Source organism: Zalophus californianus, chromosome 12 (assembly GCF_009762305.2).
Source record: "Zalophus californianus isolate mZalCal1 chromosome 12, mZalCal1.pri.v2, whole genome shotgun sequence".
Taxonomy (NCBI): domain Eukaryota; kingdom Metazoa; phylum Chordata; class Mammalia; order Carnivora; family Otariidae; genus Zalophus; species Zalophus californianus.
The window spans coordinates 92,529,190-92,544,521 of record NC_045606.1 but is presented as its reverse complement, the minus strand read 5'-3'; the positions used below and the strand labels follow the sequence as shown (position 1 = coordinate 92,544,521).

General features: G+C 44.6%; 1 protein-coding gene across 7 annotated transcripts in view; it reads left to right on the top strand.

The window, feature by feature from the left end:
* Positions 1-871: 871 nt before the first annotated feature.
* The window catches only part of SLC37A3 (solute carrier family 37 member 3), a 48,072-nt gene continuing 33,611 nt past the window's right edge, over positions 872-15,332 (top strand). For 3 of the 7 annotated variants that reach the window (XM_027573817.2, XM_027573823.2, XM_027573824.2), the window contains exons 1-5: positions 872-1,038; positions 5,605-5,833; positions 7,248-7,309; positions 10,623-10,784; positions 11,970-12,078. In XM_027573817.2, coding sequence (XP_027429618.1) covers positions 10,696-10,784; positions 11,970-12,078 — 198 coding nt within the window. In that variant the 5' untranslated portion in view covers positions 872-1,038; positions 5,605-5,833; positions 7,248-7,309; positions 10,623-10,695. The remainder of the gene's footprint in view (positions 1,039-5,604; positions 5,834-7,247; positions 7,310-10,622; positions 10,785-11,969; positions 12,079-15,332) is intronic. The other 4 variants (XM_027573820.2, XM_027573821.2, XM_027573819.2 and 1 more) reach the window with 4 other exon arrangements.

The window sequence follows — 15,332 nt, the reverse complement described above, 5'->3', positions numbered from 1 at the left end:
GTTCATTGTTCACAATGAGCATCACCTTCTGGTTTAATGTTTATCCAATAGTAAATCTGTTTTCTTTTTCTTTTTTAAGATTTTATTTATTTGACAGAGATACCGCGAGAGAGGGAACACAAGGGGAGTGGGAGAGGGAGAAGCAGGCTTCCCGCAGAGCCGGGAACCCGATGCGGGACTCGATCCCAGGACCCCGGGATCATGACCTGAGCCGAAGCAGACGCCCAACGACCGAGCCACCCAGGCGCCCAGTAAATGTTTTCTTTCTCTGCTCTCTTTGTGGAGAGGTTTTCTGGGCTGGGAGATTTCTTTTTAAAGTTGTATTTCCCCAACAGTTGAAAGAGAGCCCAGGAGGGCAGCAGATTCTACTTGCAAGTCCTGTGTCCTAAGGCCTTTAAATTTTTCGAGAGGCTGTCAGGATCTCAACGTTCATCTATTTGACTGGGTGGGGGGGTGGAGTGCGGAACGGTGAATGATAGCGGCAGATTACTGGCCGCCTGCAGGTGCATTGAATTAATTTAAACAAAAATCTAAATCTTATGCCCTTATGGCTGGCTGCTCAGTAGCAAACTTAGCAGCGTGTTGCTTTTGATAAAAAGAAAGAGCAGAATAAAGCTTTTCTGAAAAAAGAGGACTTAGATAGCATCTCTCCCCAGATTATATTTTACGTCTCTCGCACTGCCTTTTTCCAGCTTACATTCCTGGCCATCGTCCCCTCCCCCAGCCCAGCAGCCAGGTTCACCGAGGCCTCCATCCTCCCTCTCCCTCCGCCTCCCCCTGCCATCCTGGCGGCCTGCCGGTGCAGCCGCGGTTGGACTACAACTCCCAGCATGCCTCGGGCACGGGCGGGTCACGTGAGCGTCCGGAAACCCTGGCCGCCGAGCCGCGGGTGAGGTGGCGGCATCGGGCTAGGGGCTGCGGGCAGCGCAGCGGAGCGAGCGGGGCGGCGGGCCGCGGCAGGGCCGCGACGGCGGGTCTCGGGTGCGCTAGCCGCGGCGCGTGGGGTCCGACCGCGAAAGGGCCGGAGCCCTGCTTGGGGTGAGGTGTGGGGCGCGAGGGCGGTCCGGGGGGCTTCCATGGGACGGGAGGGCGACGACGCGGAGATGCGGCGGGTGGCGGCCGGTGGGTGTGGCGCGGTGGGCTGGAAGGACCGGCAGGCGCTCCCCTCCGCCCCGGGTCCGGCTCCTCGGTGCCCAGTGTGCGGGGCCGCGCGGGGTCGGCGAGGACCGCAGCGGCAGGAGAGCGGGAGGGTCGCGGAGGGCCCTGGGGAAGAGTCGGGGCCGGGCCGGGCCGCGCCACGAGGGCTCTTGGCCAGGAGCAGGGCTGTCGTTCAGACCCGGTGAAGGGGCGCTTTTCAGGTGGGGTGGGAAGGAAGGCTTTTGGAAAAGAAGGTGATGCACTGAGGCCGGAGGGGTTAGAGGGATCTTAATGGAATAACTGAGTTTTGTGTTCTGGCAGCTACTGTGGCCTCAGTCAAGGAATTTGGTCAAATTACTTATTCGTCATTCCCTCGGTATTCTTATTTGCAGAATGTGGTCTGTTTAGTCTCACTTTTGGCAGGGGATAATGGGAATGTGTCCGCAGGGTTTTTGGTGTTTCTTGAAATGTAAGATTGTAGGTGATCTCATAGTAACTTATTACTGAATGTTTATAGGGAGAAGAGTATGTTCCTGGGGTGAACGAAATCTGAATCTTAATTGCCACCTTTCTTCAGTGTCTTGGTGCTGAATTCTTTGCCATTTGTTGGATGTATACTGTGTGCCAGGCTCTATACTAGGAACTCTCTAAAATTATCTCGAAATTAATTCTTAAATGAGGGAATTGAGGCTCAGAGACTTTAAGTGGAGGTCTGTGGTTACAACTCTTAACTTTAATGCCTCTGTGGGCCACACATGGCGTCACCTAGCATCATTCTTCCGTTAACCTTTTTTTTTTTTAAGATTTTATTGATTTATTTGAGAGAGAGCGCACAAGAGCATGAGCAGGGGGAGGTGCAGAGGGATGGGGAGAAGCAGACACCCTGCTGTGCAGGGGGCCAGATGCAGGGCTCCATCCCAGGACCCTGGGATCATGACCTGAGCTGAAGGCAGATGCTTAACCAACTGAGCCACCCAGATTTTTTTTCTTTTAAAGTACAATCTGTCCCCCAGTGTGGGGCTTAAACCCAGACCCCAAGATCAAGGGTTGCATGCTCCACCTCCTGAACCAGCCAAGTGCCCCAAGAAGGAAAGATTTGTATCTTGAAACCTCCTTGTCTTTGGAATATGTTTAAAATAGGTAGGAAGAATGTGGTTTTAGGAACCCTGGAATAAGACAGGAAAATTTTACAGATAAGTGCTAAGTACTTTACATCTCTGGTAATGCATCAATTTAAGAAGAGAGAAAAATTACAGAAGACTTCGGTTTTGAGTAGAAGGGTTCAGGTAGTACAAGTAAATGGCATCAGATGAGATAAGGTAGTATGAAAAGGATATTTGCATAAGTGTCAAGCATTGAGGTGCTAAATTACAACATAGACAATACTGTCAAAATAGCTCAACTCAACTATGCGTTTAATACTCTTCCGGCTGCCTTTTTATATTTCAGTACACATGATCTTTTTCCTTTGCAAATGTAAAAACTGAAGTCTGACCCTTGAAGTCATTGCCCATTTAATGCCCTACTCCCTGAGTAATTGTAGTTACACTGTTACTAGTGGGTGTGGGTTTTTGTTTTGTTTTATTTTGTTTTCCATTCTGAATTTATACCTCTAAGCCTCCGGTGAGATATTTCTAATTACTACGTTTTACTCGACTTGGGATATTTTTAACCTTTTTTTCTTATACAGTATAGCATAGAGACTAGGGTCAGGTCTGGGTTTGAATGCTTGCTTCATCTGTTAGGAGATACTACTTTGTAAAATCGGTTTTCTCATCTCTAAGATGTGAGAACTAAATGCAGTAGTTCAGGGCAAGTACCTAGCACAGTGCCTGGCACTTTGAAAGTATACGGTGTTGGTTATGGTCAAAGAATTAATTCATTCACAAAATCTATTTATTTATTTATTTATTAAAGATTTTTCTTTATTTATTCATGAGAGGCAGAGGGAGAAGCGGGCTCCCAAGGAGCAGGGAGCCCGACGCGGGACTCGATCCCAGGACCCTGGGATCATGACCTGAGCCCAAGGCAGACGCATAACCATCTGAGCCACCCAGGTGCCCCACAAAATCTTTATCGACGGTGCTAAATGCTCTGCTAGGTGCTGGAGAAAATAGCCATGGACTTAAGACAGATGAGGCCACTGCTTTTGGGAGCTTACAGATGAACAATCCACATGTAAACAGTTAAACCAGAGTAATTCGATTGGGCTCTTTCGGGCTCCCTGCTCAGCAGAGAGTCTGCTTCTCCCTCTCCCGCTCCCCCTCCTTGTGTTTTCTCTCTCTGTCAAATAAATAAATAAAATCTTTGAAAGAAAAAAAAAGAAAAAGGTGCAGAATAGTGCGTGTGATAGGCTCTTTTGTGGGTGTGTATGAGGGGCTCTACCTGGAGTGTGTGCGTGCACAGGCATAGATTCTGTGAGGATGTAGGAACACAGGGTGATGAGATCACAGAGGGAGACATCACTGTATGTACCCTTAGATGTCTTTTGATTTTTCTGCCTCATGCATGTATAACCTATTGAAAATCAATAAAACAATAAAAAAAACCCAATCTCTCAAAAAGCATTGCTTCAGGCAGTCCCCTTCTTCATTGCTAGCCTCCTTTTGCCAACCACAGCTGTCAACTCCACGGCTCTCCCCCACCTTAACCTTCCTATTTTACTATGGAGGACTGGGGTATTCAGGCTTTGAAGGCCATGGCAAAGAGTTTCATATTTTTATCTGAGTCTTGGGAAGCCATCAGTGTGTTTTGAGCAGAGGAACGAGACCTGATTTATGTTTTAAGATCTATTTCTTGGGGCGCCTGGGTGGCTCAGTCAAGCATCTGCCTTCAGCGCAGGTCATGATCCCAGAGTCCTGCGATCGAGCCTCACGTCAGGCTCCCTGCTCAGCGGGGAGCGTGCTTCTCCCTCTCCCTCTGCTCCCCTCTGCTCTTGCTCTCTCTCACTCTCAAATAAATAAAATATTAAAAAAAAATCTATTTCTGGCTGATGTGTGGAGAATGAGTTGGGGGCAGGGTAGATGTAGAAATAGTGAAAGCCTGCAGAAGGCTGTTGGGGTAGACTTGGTGGAGATACGGGTGGTTAATCTTGGTGGTGGCAGTGGGGATGGAGGGCGGTGGGTAGATTTGGGATGTATTTTGGGAGGTAATTAGAAGTGGGATGGGTGTGGAAGCTGAGAGAGAACAGGAAAAGTGAAGGATAAGTCCTGGTTACCTTGGGCAACTTGGAGCATGGTGGTATCATTTATGAGGTGGGAAATATTGGGGGAGGAATAGGTTTGGAGGGAGGAAATGAAGAATCTTGTGTCAGATCCATGGAGGCATATCAAGTGGACGGTTGGCTGTACTGTTGGGAGCTCTGGAGGGTCCACGTTAGAGCCCTGGTTCTGGGGAGTCGTTGGCAGAAAGCTGTCGTACTAGGTGAAGGAGAGAGAAGGATGCTGGAACTTTAAAGAGTGAAGTGTGAAATTGTTGTCTTAGAGGTTGAGGAAGCAAAATAATGAGGAAAGTGTAGACATGCTGGGCAGTGTTGCATGTTCTTTGAGGTTTGTGGTTTGAATCTAAAAAGTGAAATCTGCCTGCTTGTGTGATTTTCTCTGGCAAAACTCAACTCCTTGGGTGCAGGGAAGGACAGAGGCAAGCAAAAAAAAAAGGGGGGGCCCCCAAGGGAGTTGGTTAGATTCTAAGTTAGTAAAGAAGGAAATAGGTAATGCTTAATGGGAAGGTGGAGAGGTGACCAAATTGGGAGCCTTGCTGAGGCAAGATGACCATTGAGTGGGAAGTGGGAGAGGCAAAGAATGTAGGGTGTTTGCAGCCTAGGCTGGGGAGGTCTTGTAGGTACTGGACTGGGTTTTGCCCATGGAGTGGGTTTTCGGTGTGGGGCCGAGGAAAAGATGGGTGGTGAGGAGGACAGGGGAGGGAGAGTTGAGCCACCCGGCTGTTGCGCTGGGACGGAAGCGGTGGCGGAAGGAAAATGAGGCAAGGGGCTGTCTGCAGCGAGAGCGGAGCGCTGGGAGGTCAGGAGGTGACAAGGCAGCGGGGCAGTAGACAGTAGAGGTCCCCCCACCGACGCCAGGCTGAGTTCAGAGAAGCTGGGGTCTTGTGAGGAGGAAGAGTGATCTCAGAGGGGGCAGGTCATCTGGGGGAAGGCAGGAGTCTGAGGCAAAGAACTCTCAGAGGAGGGTGACCCTGTGGAGAAGTTCATTCGCTGCATATCTAGATTTCCAGAGAGCAAGATAAGAAGGTTGTGGGGCAAAGGTTGGGTCAGGTGACATGGGCATGGGGGCGAGATGCTTTACGCGTGCCCTCTCCTTTCCTGCCAGCCTTCCACCCCGTCCGCTTTCTAGTCGGTGTCTCCCACGGCGTTCCTAATACACAATAGCCTGAAATCTTACTGATGTGGGGTTGGAATGGTCTCTGAATATCTATAGAAAGTGGCAGTTTTGGTATGCTTTATATTCCAAGGCATTGTTTTATAAAGGGGAGATTGCCTTCTATCTGGACATGTTACGTGTGAAGCCATCTTTTATGTAACATTGATCACGCAATGTGGAGAGCTCCATCCTGGAAAATACCTTGTATGGGTGATCTTCTAGGACTCAAAAAAGCTTCATTATGAATCAGATGAGTTAATGATTATCAGCTTGTTTTGAAAAGTAGCACATGGCTCAATGGTTCTGGATCCTTTTTGATGGTGAGAATCTTATTTTTATTTATTTTTTTATTATTTATGTTTTTTAAAAAATATTTTATTTATTTATTCGACAGAGAGAGACACAGCGAGAGAGGGAACACAAGCAGGGGGAGTGGGAGAGGGAGAAGCAGGCTCCCCGCTGGGCAGGGAGCCCGATGCGGGGCTCGATCCCACGACCCTGGGATCATGACCTGAGCCGAAGGCAGACGCTTAACGACTGACCACCCAGGCGCCCCAAGGATCTTATTTTTAATAAGTTTTGTTTTTAAAAGTGAATTCTTTTTCTCATATGATAGTTGTATATTCAGTATCCATTAATTGAGAAAATACTAGATGGTAAGCTCTTATGAATTTAGAAATACTTAAATGAGTTTTGGTTTTATTAATTTTTTTTTTTTTAAAGATTTTATTTATTTATTCATGAGAGACAGAGGAGGAGAGAGAGAGAGAGAGAGAGAGAGAGAGAGAGAGAGAAGCAGAGGGAGAAGCAGGCTCCCAAGGAGCAGGGAGCCCGATGCGGGACTCGATCCCAGGACCCCGGGATCATGACCTGAGCCGAAGGCAGACGCTTAACCATCTGAGCCACCCAGGCGCCCTGGTTTTATTAATTTTAACAGCATTTACATACACTTGAAAAATGTTAGACATTTGTTCGGTCAGTATTTAGAGCAAGAAAGAAAATGGTCTTCAGAAAATAGGATGTGCTTGGTGGATTCAGGCTTGGCAGAAACTCTCGGCACTTCCCCAGGGTCGCAGAGCTCACAGATGATTAGAAATTACTTCTGTGATGTAGGGAATATAAGTGCAAGGTATTATTATTATTAATTACTGTAATTACTTAAGACCAGATGCTATAATAGTATTCATTTTAAATGGCATTCTGCCAACAGCAGGTGAATACTTAAAACCATTTTTCCGGTGTACTTATTAAGCCCTTTCTCTCCTGTCACTGTAGCTAAGGAAAAAGTGGTTTATTTAGAAATGAAATCCAGATGGTCTCAAACAGCTTGGTAGTCATGTAAAGTTATTAATGTAACTGCACAACCTTGAAATACACAACCATTATTGCCAAAGCAATGTAATCCCAATCTGGTAGAGCGTACATTTTTGGAATTATTATTTTACCTGATAAATTATTGAACTTCATAAATCATATCCTTTCCTGAAGTACTCAGTACTCTGTTTCGAGGTGTGAATGTGTTCAATTCATATAGTTACAATTTACATAAAACTCTTGAGTTGTTCCACTGGGGTCTCATGTTTAATTTAGGGGATGAAGGTAAATTTAGCAGTGACACTAATAGCTTTTTGGTTTGTAACTTTCTGGAATTACAAACAAAGTTTATTTGTTACATCTTGTAAGTGGAATTTTTCAAAATCCTACTTGTCTCATTATTTTGTGAACATTTTTCAGGCAGAAAGATGAAATGAAATTAGCTACATTCTACCGATGTGGGATTGATTAATCCTGGGCAGGTCAGTGGCTAAAATAATTATCTTAATACCTTACATACATTGTTTATTTTAGTCTCCTAACTCTCAGAAGAGATAGGCCATTTTATAGATGACCATCTGTGATTCATAAAGATTGGCTTGTCCAGGGGCACCTGGGTGGCTCAGATCGTTGAGCGTCTGCCTTCAGCTCAGGTCATGATCTCAGGGTCCTGGGATTGGGCCCTGCATTGGGTCCCCTGCTCAGCGGGGAGCCTGTTTCTCCCTCTCCCTCTGCTGCTCCCCCTGCTTGTGTTCGCTCTCTCTCTCTCTCTCTCTCTCTCAAATAAATAAAATATTAAAAAAAAAAAAAACGATTGGCTTGTCCAAGGGCTTACAGCCAGTAAGTGAAACAGCTGTAATGTTTATATAATTTTAATCACCTCAACTTTGTACCTTTTATACAAAAGTTTCAGGAATGGCCTCCTGGCTGGGTCTTTCGGCTACATCCGTTGGCTACATCCACCAAGCCGTGGCTAGTGGAAACATGAATGTAACAGCAGTTACAAGGAGCACAGCCTTGAAAGCAAAGCCCTGTGACTTGCCAATTTCAGTATTGGAAGTTCTCAAGTTTGTCTCCTACCTGGACTACTGTAGTATGTAGCATACAGATCGTTTTGTTAATTTATTTTTTTCCTAATATGCAGGTAGATTATAGGACTTTTCCAATGCTGTGGATGTTTTCCATTCTGATTGTAGAAGTAATATATACCTTTATTGTAAAATTTTTAGGAAAGGATATAGAAAATTAAAGTTACCCACAATGCTTCTGCCAGAGAGAACTAGTACATTCCCTATTTATTTGTAAATGTTATGTAAACATAGAGTTGAGTTGATTATAAGTCATATCTTTTTTTTTTTTTTTTTTTTTGGTAAGTAATCTATGCCCAATGTGGGTGTTGAACTCATGACCCCGAGATCAAGAGTCCCATGCTCTCCTGACTGAGTCAGCCAGGTGCCCCATTTTTTACTGTTTTTACATGACATTTTCTCATGTCATTAAAAAGCTTTAATTCATCATGTCAAATGATTATAAAATATTCAGCCGTATGGCTCTACCATAATTCATTTAATCATTACCCTTTTAATTGCACGTGTAGGTTGTTTCTGCAGACGAATAACTGGAGGCATTATGTTTAGATGCTTACTTTGTCAGAGCATGCTGCAGCTTTCAGAGAGGACCAAGGAGCAGTGAAGGGAAGTAGTGGAGACAGACGGAGGGGAGTGGCCCTGCCTCTTTCCCCATTTCCTTATGACTGACACAAAGTTCATTTTTTTAATATAAAAAAGCTCCTTTGACACGTTATGAAAACTACCTTTGTTTATAGACCTGAATGCATCTTGTATTTCTTTAGGAGTAGATCCCTGGAAATTGAATTTTTGTGTCAAAGGCTCTTGATGAACATGGTCGATTATCTTCCTCTAATACTGTGTTTCACCTCCCTCGGCAGAATATGAGAGTTCAGGAGTCATTAGACCTTGAACTACATTGGGCACATCTTTTTTAACTGTGCAAACGTTTTCTTGCCTTTCTTAGCATTTCTTGTGTTACTGTAAGATTGGAGCTTTTGATAAGCTTAATAGCCATTTCATTTTTTCTGAATTTCCTATTCATTTCCTTTCCTCATTTTTCTGTCAGAATTAGTGTTTTCTTTTCTTTTTTTAAAGATTTTATTTATTTATTTGACAGAGAGAGACATAGTGAGAGAGGGAACACAAGCGGGGGAGTGGGGGAGGGAGAAGCAGGTTTCCCGCTGCTGAGCAGGGAGCCCGATGCGGGGCTCGATCCCAGGACCCCGGGATCATGACCCGAGCTGAAGGCAGACGCCCAACGACTGAGCCACCCAGGCGCCTCTTTTCTTTCTTTCTTTTTTTTTTTAAGATTTTATTTTTAAGGGGCACCTGGGTGGCTCAGTCAGTTAAGCATCTGCCTTCAGCTCAGGTCATGATCCCAGGGTGCTGGGATCGAACCCCACATCGGGCTCCTTGCTCAACAGGGAGTCTGCTTCTCCCTTTCCCTCTGCCCCCCACCCCCGCTTATGCTCTCTCTCTCACTCACTCTCTCTCAAATAAATAAATAAAATCTTAAAAAGAAAAAGATTTTCTTTTTAAGTATTCTCTACACCCAGCATGGGGCTCAAACTCACAACCCCGAGATCAAGAGTCATATGTTCTGTCTGAACCAGCCAGGCACCCCTGAATTAGTGATTTTCTTATCAGTTTGTATAAGAGTTCTTTTTTTTTTAATTTATTTTTTTTGATGTAGTGTTCCATGATTCATTGTGCATAACACCCAGTGCTCCACGCAGAACGTGCCCTCTTTAATACCCATCACCAGGCTAACCCATCCCCCCACCCCCTCCCCTCTAGAACCCTCAGTTTGTTTCTCAGAGTCCACAGTCTTTCACGGTTCAATGAGAGTTCTTTCTATTAGGATGTAATCTTTTGTCAAGAATTTTTCCTTTGGGGCGCCTGGGTGGCTCAGATGGTGAAGCGTCTGCCTTCGGCTCAGGTCACGATCCCAGCGTCCTGGGATCGAGCCCCACATCTGGCTCCTGACTCAGCGGGGAGCCTGCTTCTCCCTCTCCCTCTGCCTCTCCCCCTGCTCGTGCTGTCTCTCTCTCTCTCCCTCTCCCTCTCTCTGTGTGTGTCTCAATGAATAAATTTAAAAAAAAATCTTAAAAAATTTTTTTTTCTTTTTAGGGACTTGTTATAAACACAATTATCTGGTGTCAGTTTTCTGGTGTCAGCTAGCCCATATGATTTTTTTCAAGGTCTGATAATATACTATTAAAATTTTTTTTTTTTTTTTTTTAAAGATTTTATTTATTTATTTGAGAGAGAGAGAGAACGAGAGATAGAAAGCACGAGAGGGAAGAGGGTCAGAGGGAGAAGCAGACTCCCTGCTGAGCAGGAAGCCCGATGTGGGACTCGATCCCGGGACTCCAGGATCATGACCTGAGCCGAAGGCAGTCGCTTAACCAACTGAGCCACCCAGGCGCCCTAAAATTTTTTTTTTAAGATTTTATTTATTTATTTGACAGAGAGACACAGCGAGAGAGAGAGAGCACAAGCAGGGGGAATGGGAGAGGGAGAAGCAGGCTTCCCGCTGGGCAGGGAGCCCGATGCGGGGCTCGATCCCAGGACCCTGGGATCGTGACCTGAGCCGAAGGCAGACGCTTAATGACTGAGCCACCCAGGCGCCCCCTGATAATATACTATTATAAGTCTAAACAATACAGTTTTTGGATAGACTGCCTATTTTAAGTAATGTTGATAATGCATTTTCCCTTTCCAGAAAGAAGAAATGATGTAAATAATTCACTATCCAAACTTTAAGGTCAGAAGTGAGAAGGAAGGTCAGGAAGACTATGGCCTGGCCAAATATTTTTCGAAGAGGAACTCTGTTCTCCCGGTTCAGCCATCATCATGTTGTTGTGTTCCTGCTCACCTTCTTCAGGTATGTTCGTTGCTCAAACTGTGCCCTTGGGTTTTTTGGTTTTGTTTGCTTGAGGGAGCTGGTTACTGGCACAGCAAGTGTTTAGTGCAGTGATTGGCATGGGCTTACGAAATAGGCTGGTTATTCTTTCTGCTGTGCTTTTTGGTACCTCTGAGTAGTTTTCAAGGACCATTTTGCCCATGTTTGGCAATGTCTGGAGGCATTTTTGGTTGTCACCAAAAGGGTGCCACTTGCAGTGGGTAGAGACCAGGGTTGCTGCTGTAGATCCTACAACGCATAGGCTAGCTTCCCACAGTAGAGAATTTGGGGGGCCCAAAATGTCACTAGTGCCATGGTTGAGAAACCCTGGTTTAATATACACTTAAAACCAGGAGCTTCAGAACAAAGAGTGCAAATATTCAGGGAATGCCCTGTGCATCCTTGAGCAGTAAAGATGGTACGAGACAATTGTGAGGAGCTCTAGAAACTCCTGTGAGATCCTGAGTGTTAGCATGACAGAAGGATCATCCATGTTTATGATTCTGTGGCCCTCAGTGGCTCTCTTGGGTGGTCCATAGATGCCATAAATCAGGCTGTTTGGTTTTAGGAGCCATGTTACTTATAACCCTGAGACTCAGCTATTTTGATTATTTCTTCTGGGCAGATTTTATTTGTTACTAATCTTTATTGAAGTCACCACAAATAATGTGATTTATTTGTTTGTTTGTTTTAAGGCAGAAACTAGGAAATGGTTCTCTGTGTAAGAGTTGACAGGTAATTTTGGATGCTTGCGTTAGGGATATCCATTTGTGAGGCGTGAGAGGAGACACCAATGAGAGGAAAAGACAGGACTCCAGAGAAAGCTACTTAATGGCTAATGCATCAAGGGGCCAACGGTTGTTAAAGACTTAAAATTCTTTACAGAACTGCCACCATGATTTAGAGTGGGTTGGGATCAGTCATGCATCTATCTTCTAGGTGGAGGGGTAAGTTATGAGTGAACACAGGGGCTCGTAATGAAGAAGAGTAATTAATTTTTTCTTTTGCTTGGCAGAGACTGTTCAATTGATAGTTCTCATAAAGCAGTACTTTTTTTTTTTTAAGAGAAAAATTCTAAAATTAAAACAAATGGGACTATATCCAAGATTTTATTGAATGCCGTTTTCTTTGCTATTAATTCAGTCGTATTTCTTTTCTCTTTTGCAGTTATTCGTTGCTCCATGCATCAAGGAAAACTTTTAGCAATGTCAAAGTCAGTATCTCTAAGCAGTGGACCCCAAGTGCTTTCAACAAGTCAGTTAGACTGCCTGTAGAGGTAAGCAGAGCAAATGTTGGGATGGGTTTAGGAAGGGAGCCGTGCCCACCCCTAAATTCCTCTCAAATTCTTCTACTTTGTTTCGTTCATCTGCCTAGGACTCTGAAATGGCTGTTTCCTATGGCATAAAACCCAAACTATTCTGCCCAGTTTCTTAGCTTGCCCTGACTCAGGCCTTGTTTTATTTACCCTTGCATCCAGCTTCCTTCTCACTGTTTTGAAGTGACACATTTCTGTTGAGGTGGTTTTTTAATTGAATTTCACAAGTACCTGTATTCATTTCTGCCTTTGAGATTTTGCTCATATTCTTTTGTATGCTCTTTTGCTTTCTTCCCACCCATCTAAATCTTGATTTTTCCTTTGTGGCAAGATAAAATGCCACTTTTTCTTTTTTTTAAGTCATCTCTACACCCAACATGGGGCTCGAACTCACGACCCTGAGACCAAGAGGCTTATGCTCTACTGACTGAGCCAGCCAGGCGCCCCAAAATTGCCACTTTTTCTCTCAAGTTTCTTCCCACCTTCCACTGATTTTTTTCCCCTTCTTAAAGGTGTACACCATGTGTTACATAGTTTAATGTCTCAGTATTTACATACTTTCTAATTGTTTCATTTGTTTGTATCTTGCTTAAGAGTCCAGAAGTCAGGGGGTGCCTGGGGGGCTCCGTTGTTAAGCGTCTGCCTTCAGCTCAGGTCATGATCCCAGGGTCCTGGGATCGAGCCCCGCAGCGGGCTCCTTGCTCAGTGAGAGTTTGCTTCTTCCTCTCCCACTCCCCCTGCTTGTGTTCCTGCTCTCGCTATCTCTCTGTCAAATAAATAAATAAATTAAATCTTAAAAAAAAAAAAAAAGAGTCTAGAAGTCAGGGAACCTGAGTGGCTCAGTTGCTTAAGTGACTGCCTTCGACTCGGGTCATGATCCGGAGTTCTGGGATCGAGTCCTGCATCGGGCTCCATGCTCAGCGGGGAGTCTGGTTCTCCCTCTGACCCTTCCCTCTCTCATGCTCTCTCTCTCTCATTCTCTCTTTCAAATAAATGAATAAAATCTTTAAAAAAAAAAAAGTCTAGAAGTTAGGGAGTATGTATCCACTTCCTTGAATTCATTATGGATCAGGTGAATCCCAGTTTGGAATGGAGATGCTATTCTTTACAATATCCTTAGTCAATACACAAGTCCACTCCCCTCATTCTTTACCACATTCCTTGAGTTCTACTTATGTGGGATTATACGTACATATTAATATTCTTGGCATGTCTTTTTTTTTTTTTTAAAGATTTTATTTATTCATTTGAGAGAGAGAGAGGACAAGCTAGGGGAGGGGTGGGGCAGAGAGAGAGGGGAAGCAGACTCCCCACTGAGTGGGAAGCCCAACCGGAGCTTGATCCCAGGACCCCTGAGATCATGACCTGAGCCAAAGTCATATGCTTAACCAGCTGAGCCACCCAGGTGCCCCAGCATGTCTGAGTTCTTAAAATATTTTTCCCCTATTTGGATCAATTAAAAGTTGATAGAGATCTGAAGGTTATAGGACTATCCCCTCAATGTGATTAAGTTACTCAGTCAATTTCTTATTGAGGGTCTGTCTTGCATAAACACTGTTCTAGGCAGTGAGGATTACCCCCCACAAAAAAAACCTAGAGAAAGGATTAAAAGGAAAAAAAAGAGCCTGTCCTCACAGAACTGATGTTCTGTTGAAGATGCTCTTGTACGATTTTTCTTCCCCATCCCCCTTTATTTAAAGTTTATTTTTGGGTGCCTAGGTGGCTCAGTTCATGATCCTGGGGTCCTGGGTTTGAGCCCTGCATTGGGCTCCCTGCTCAGCGGGAAGTCTGCTTCTCCCTTTGCCCCTCCCTCCTGCTCAAGCTTGCTCTGTGGTGTGCGCACGTGCTCTCCCTCGCAAAAATAAATAAAAAATCTTTAAAAAAAAAGTTTTTTGTTTTTTGTTTTTTTAGTAATCTCTACACCCAACATGGGGCTCGGACTAATGACTCCGAGATCGAGAGTTGCCTGCTCTTCCAATTGAGCCAGCCAGGCAACCCTCTTGTACAATTTTTCTTGAATTTAAGTTATTAGGAACTTTTTAAAAAATTTTTTTAAATTTTATTTATTTATTTATTTGAGAGAGAGAGAATGAGAGAGAAAGCACATGAGAGGGGGAAGGGCCAGAGGGAGAAGCAGACTCCCTGCTGAGCAGGGAGCCTGATGCGGGACTCGATTCTGAGACTCCAGGATCATGACCTGAGCCGAAAGCAGTTGCTTAACCAACTGAGCCACCCAGGCGCCCTAAGTTATTAGGAACTTTTAAAAGAAAAGATGTTAAGAATAGAGGGCTAGATTTTTTTTTTTATTATTATGTTATGTTAATCATCATACATTACCTCATTAGTTTTTGATGTAGTGTTCCATGATTCATTGTTTGCTATAACACCCAGTGCTCCATGCAGAACGTGCCCTCTTTAATACCCATCACCAGGCTAACCCATCCCCCCACCCCCCTCCCCTCTAGAACCCTCAGTTTGTTTTTCAGAGTCCATCGTCTCTCATGGTTCGTCTCCCCCTCTGATTTCCCCTGCTTCATTCTTCCCCTCCTGCTATCTTCTTCTTCTTCTTCTTTTTTTTTAACAAAGAATGTTAAAACAGAGAATGTATTATTTGCTTCAGGGGTACAGGTCTGTGATTCAACAGTCTTGCACGCTTCACAGCGCTCACCATAGCACATACCCTCCCCGATGTCTATCACCCAGCCACCCCATCCCTCCCACCTCCCACCACTCCAGCAACCCTCAGTTTGTTTCCTGAGATTAAGAATTCCTCATATCAGTTGATATCATATTGATGTCTTCATATCAATCCTCATTGACTTATTTCGCTCAGCATAATACTCTCCAGTTCCATCCATGTCGTTGCAAATGGCAAAATTTCATTCTTTTTGATGGCTGCATAATATTCCATTGTATATATCTACCACATCTTCTTTATCCATTCATCTGTCGATGAACATCTTGGCTCTTTCCACAGTTTGGCTATTGTGGACATTGCTGCTATAAACATTGGGGTGCACGTACCCCTTCGGATCCCTCCATTTGTATCTTTGGGGTAAATACCCAGTAGTGCAATTGCTGGGTCATATGGTAGCTCTATTTTCAACTTTTTGAGGAACCTCCCTACTGTTTTCCAGAGTGGCTGCACCAGCTTGCATTCCCACCAACAGTGTAGGAGGGTTCCCCTTTCTCTGCATCCTCACCAACATCTGTCG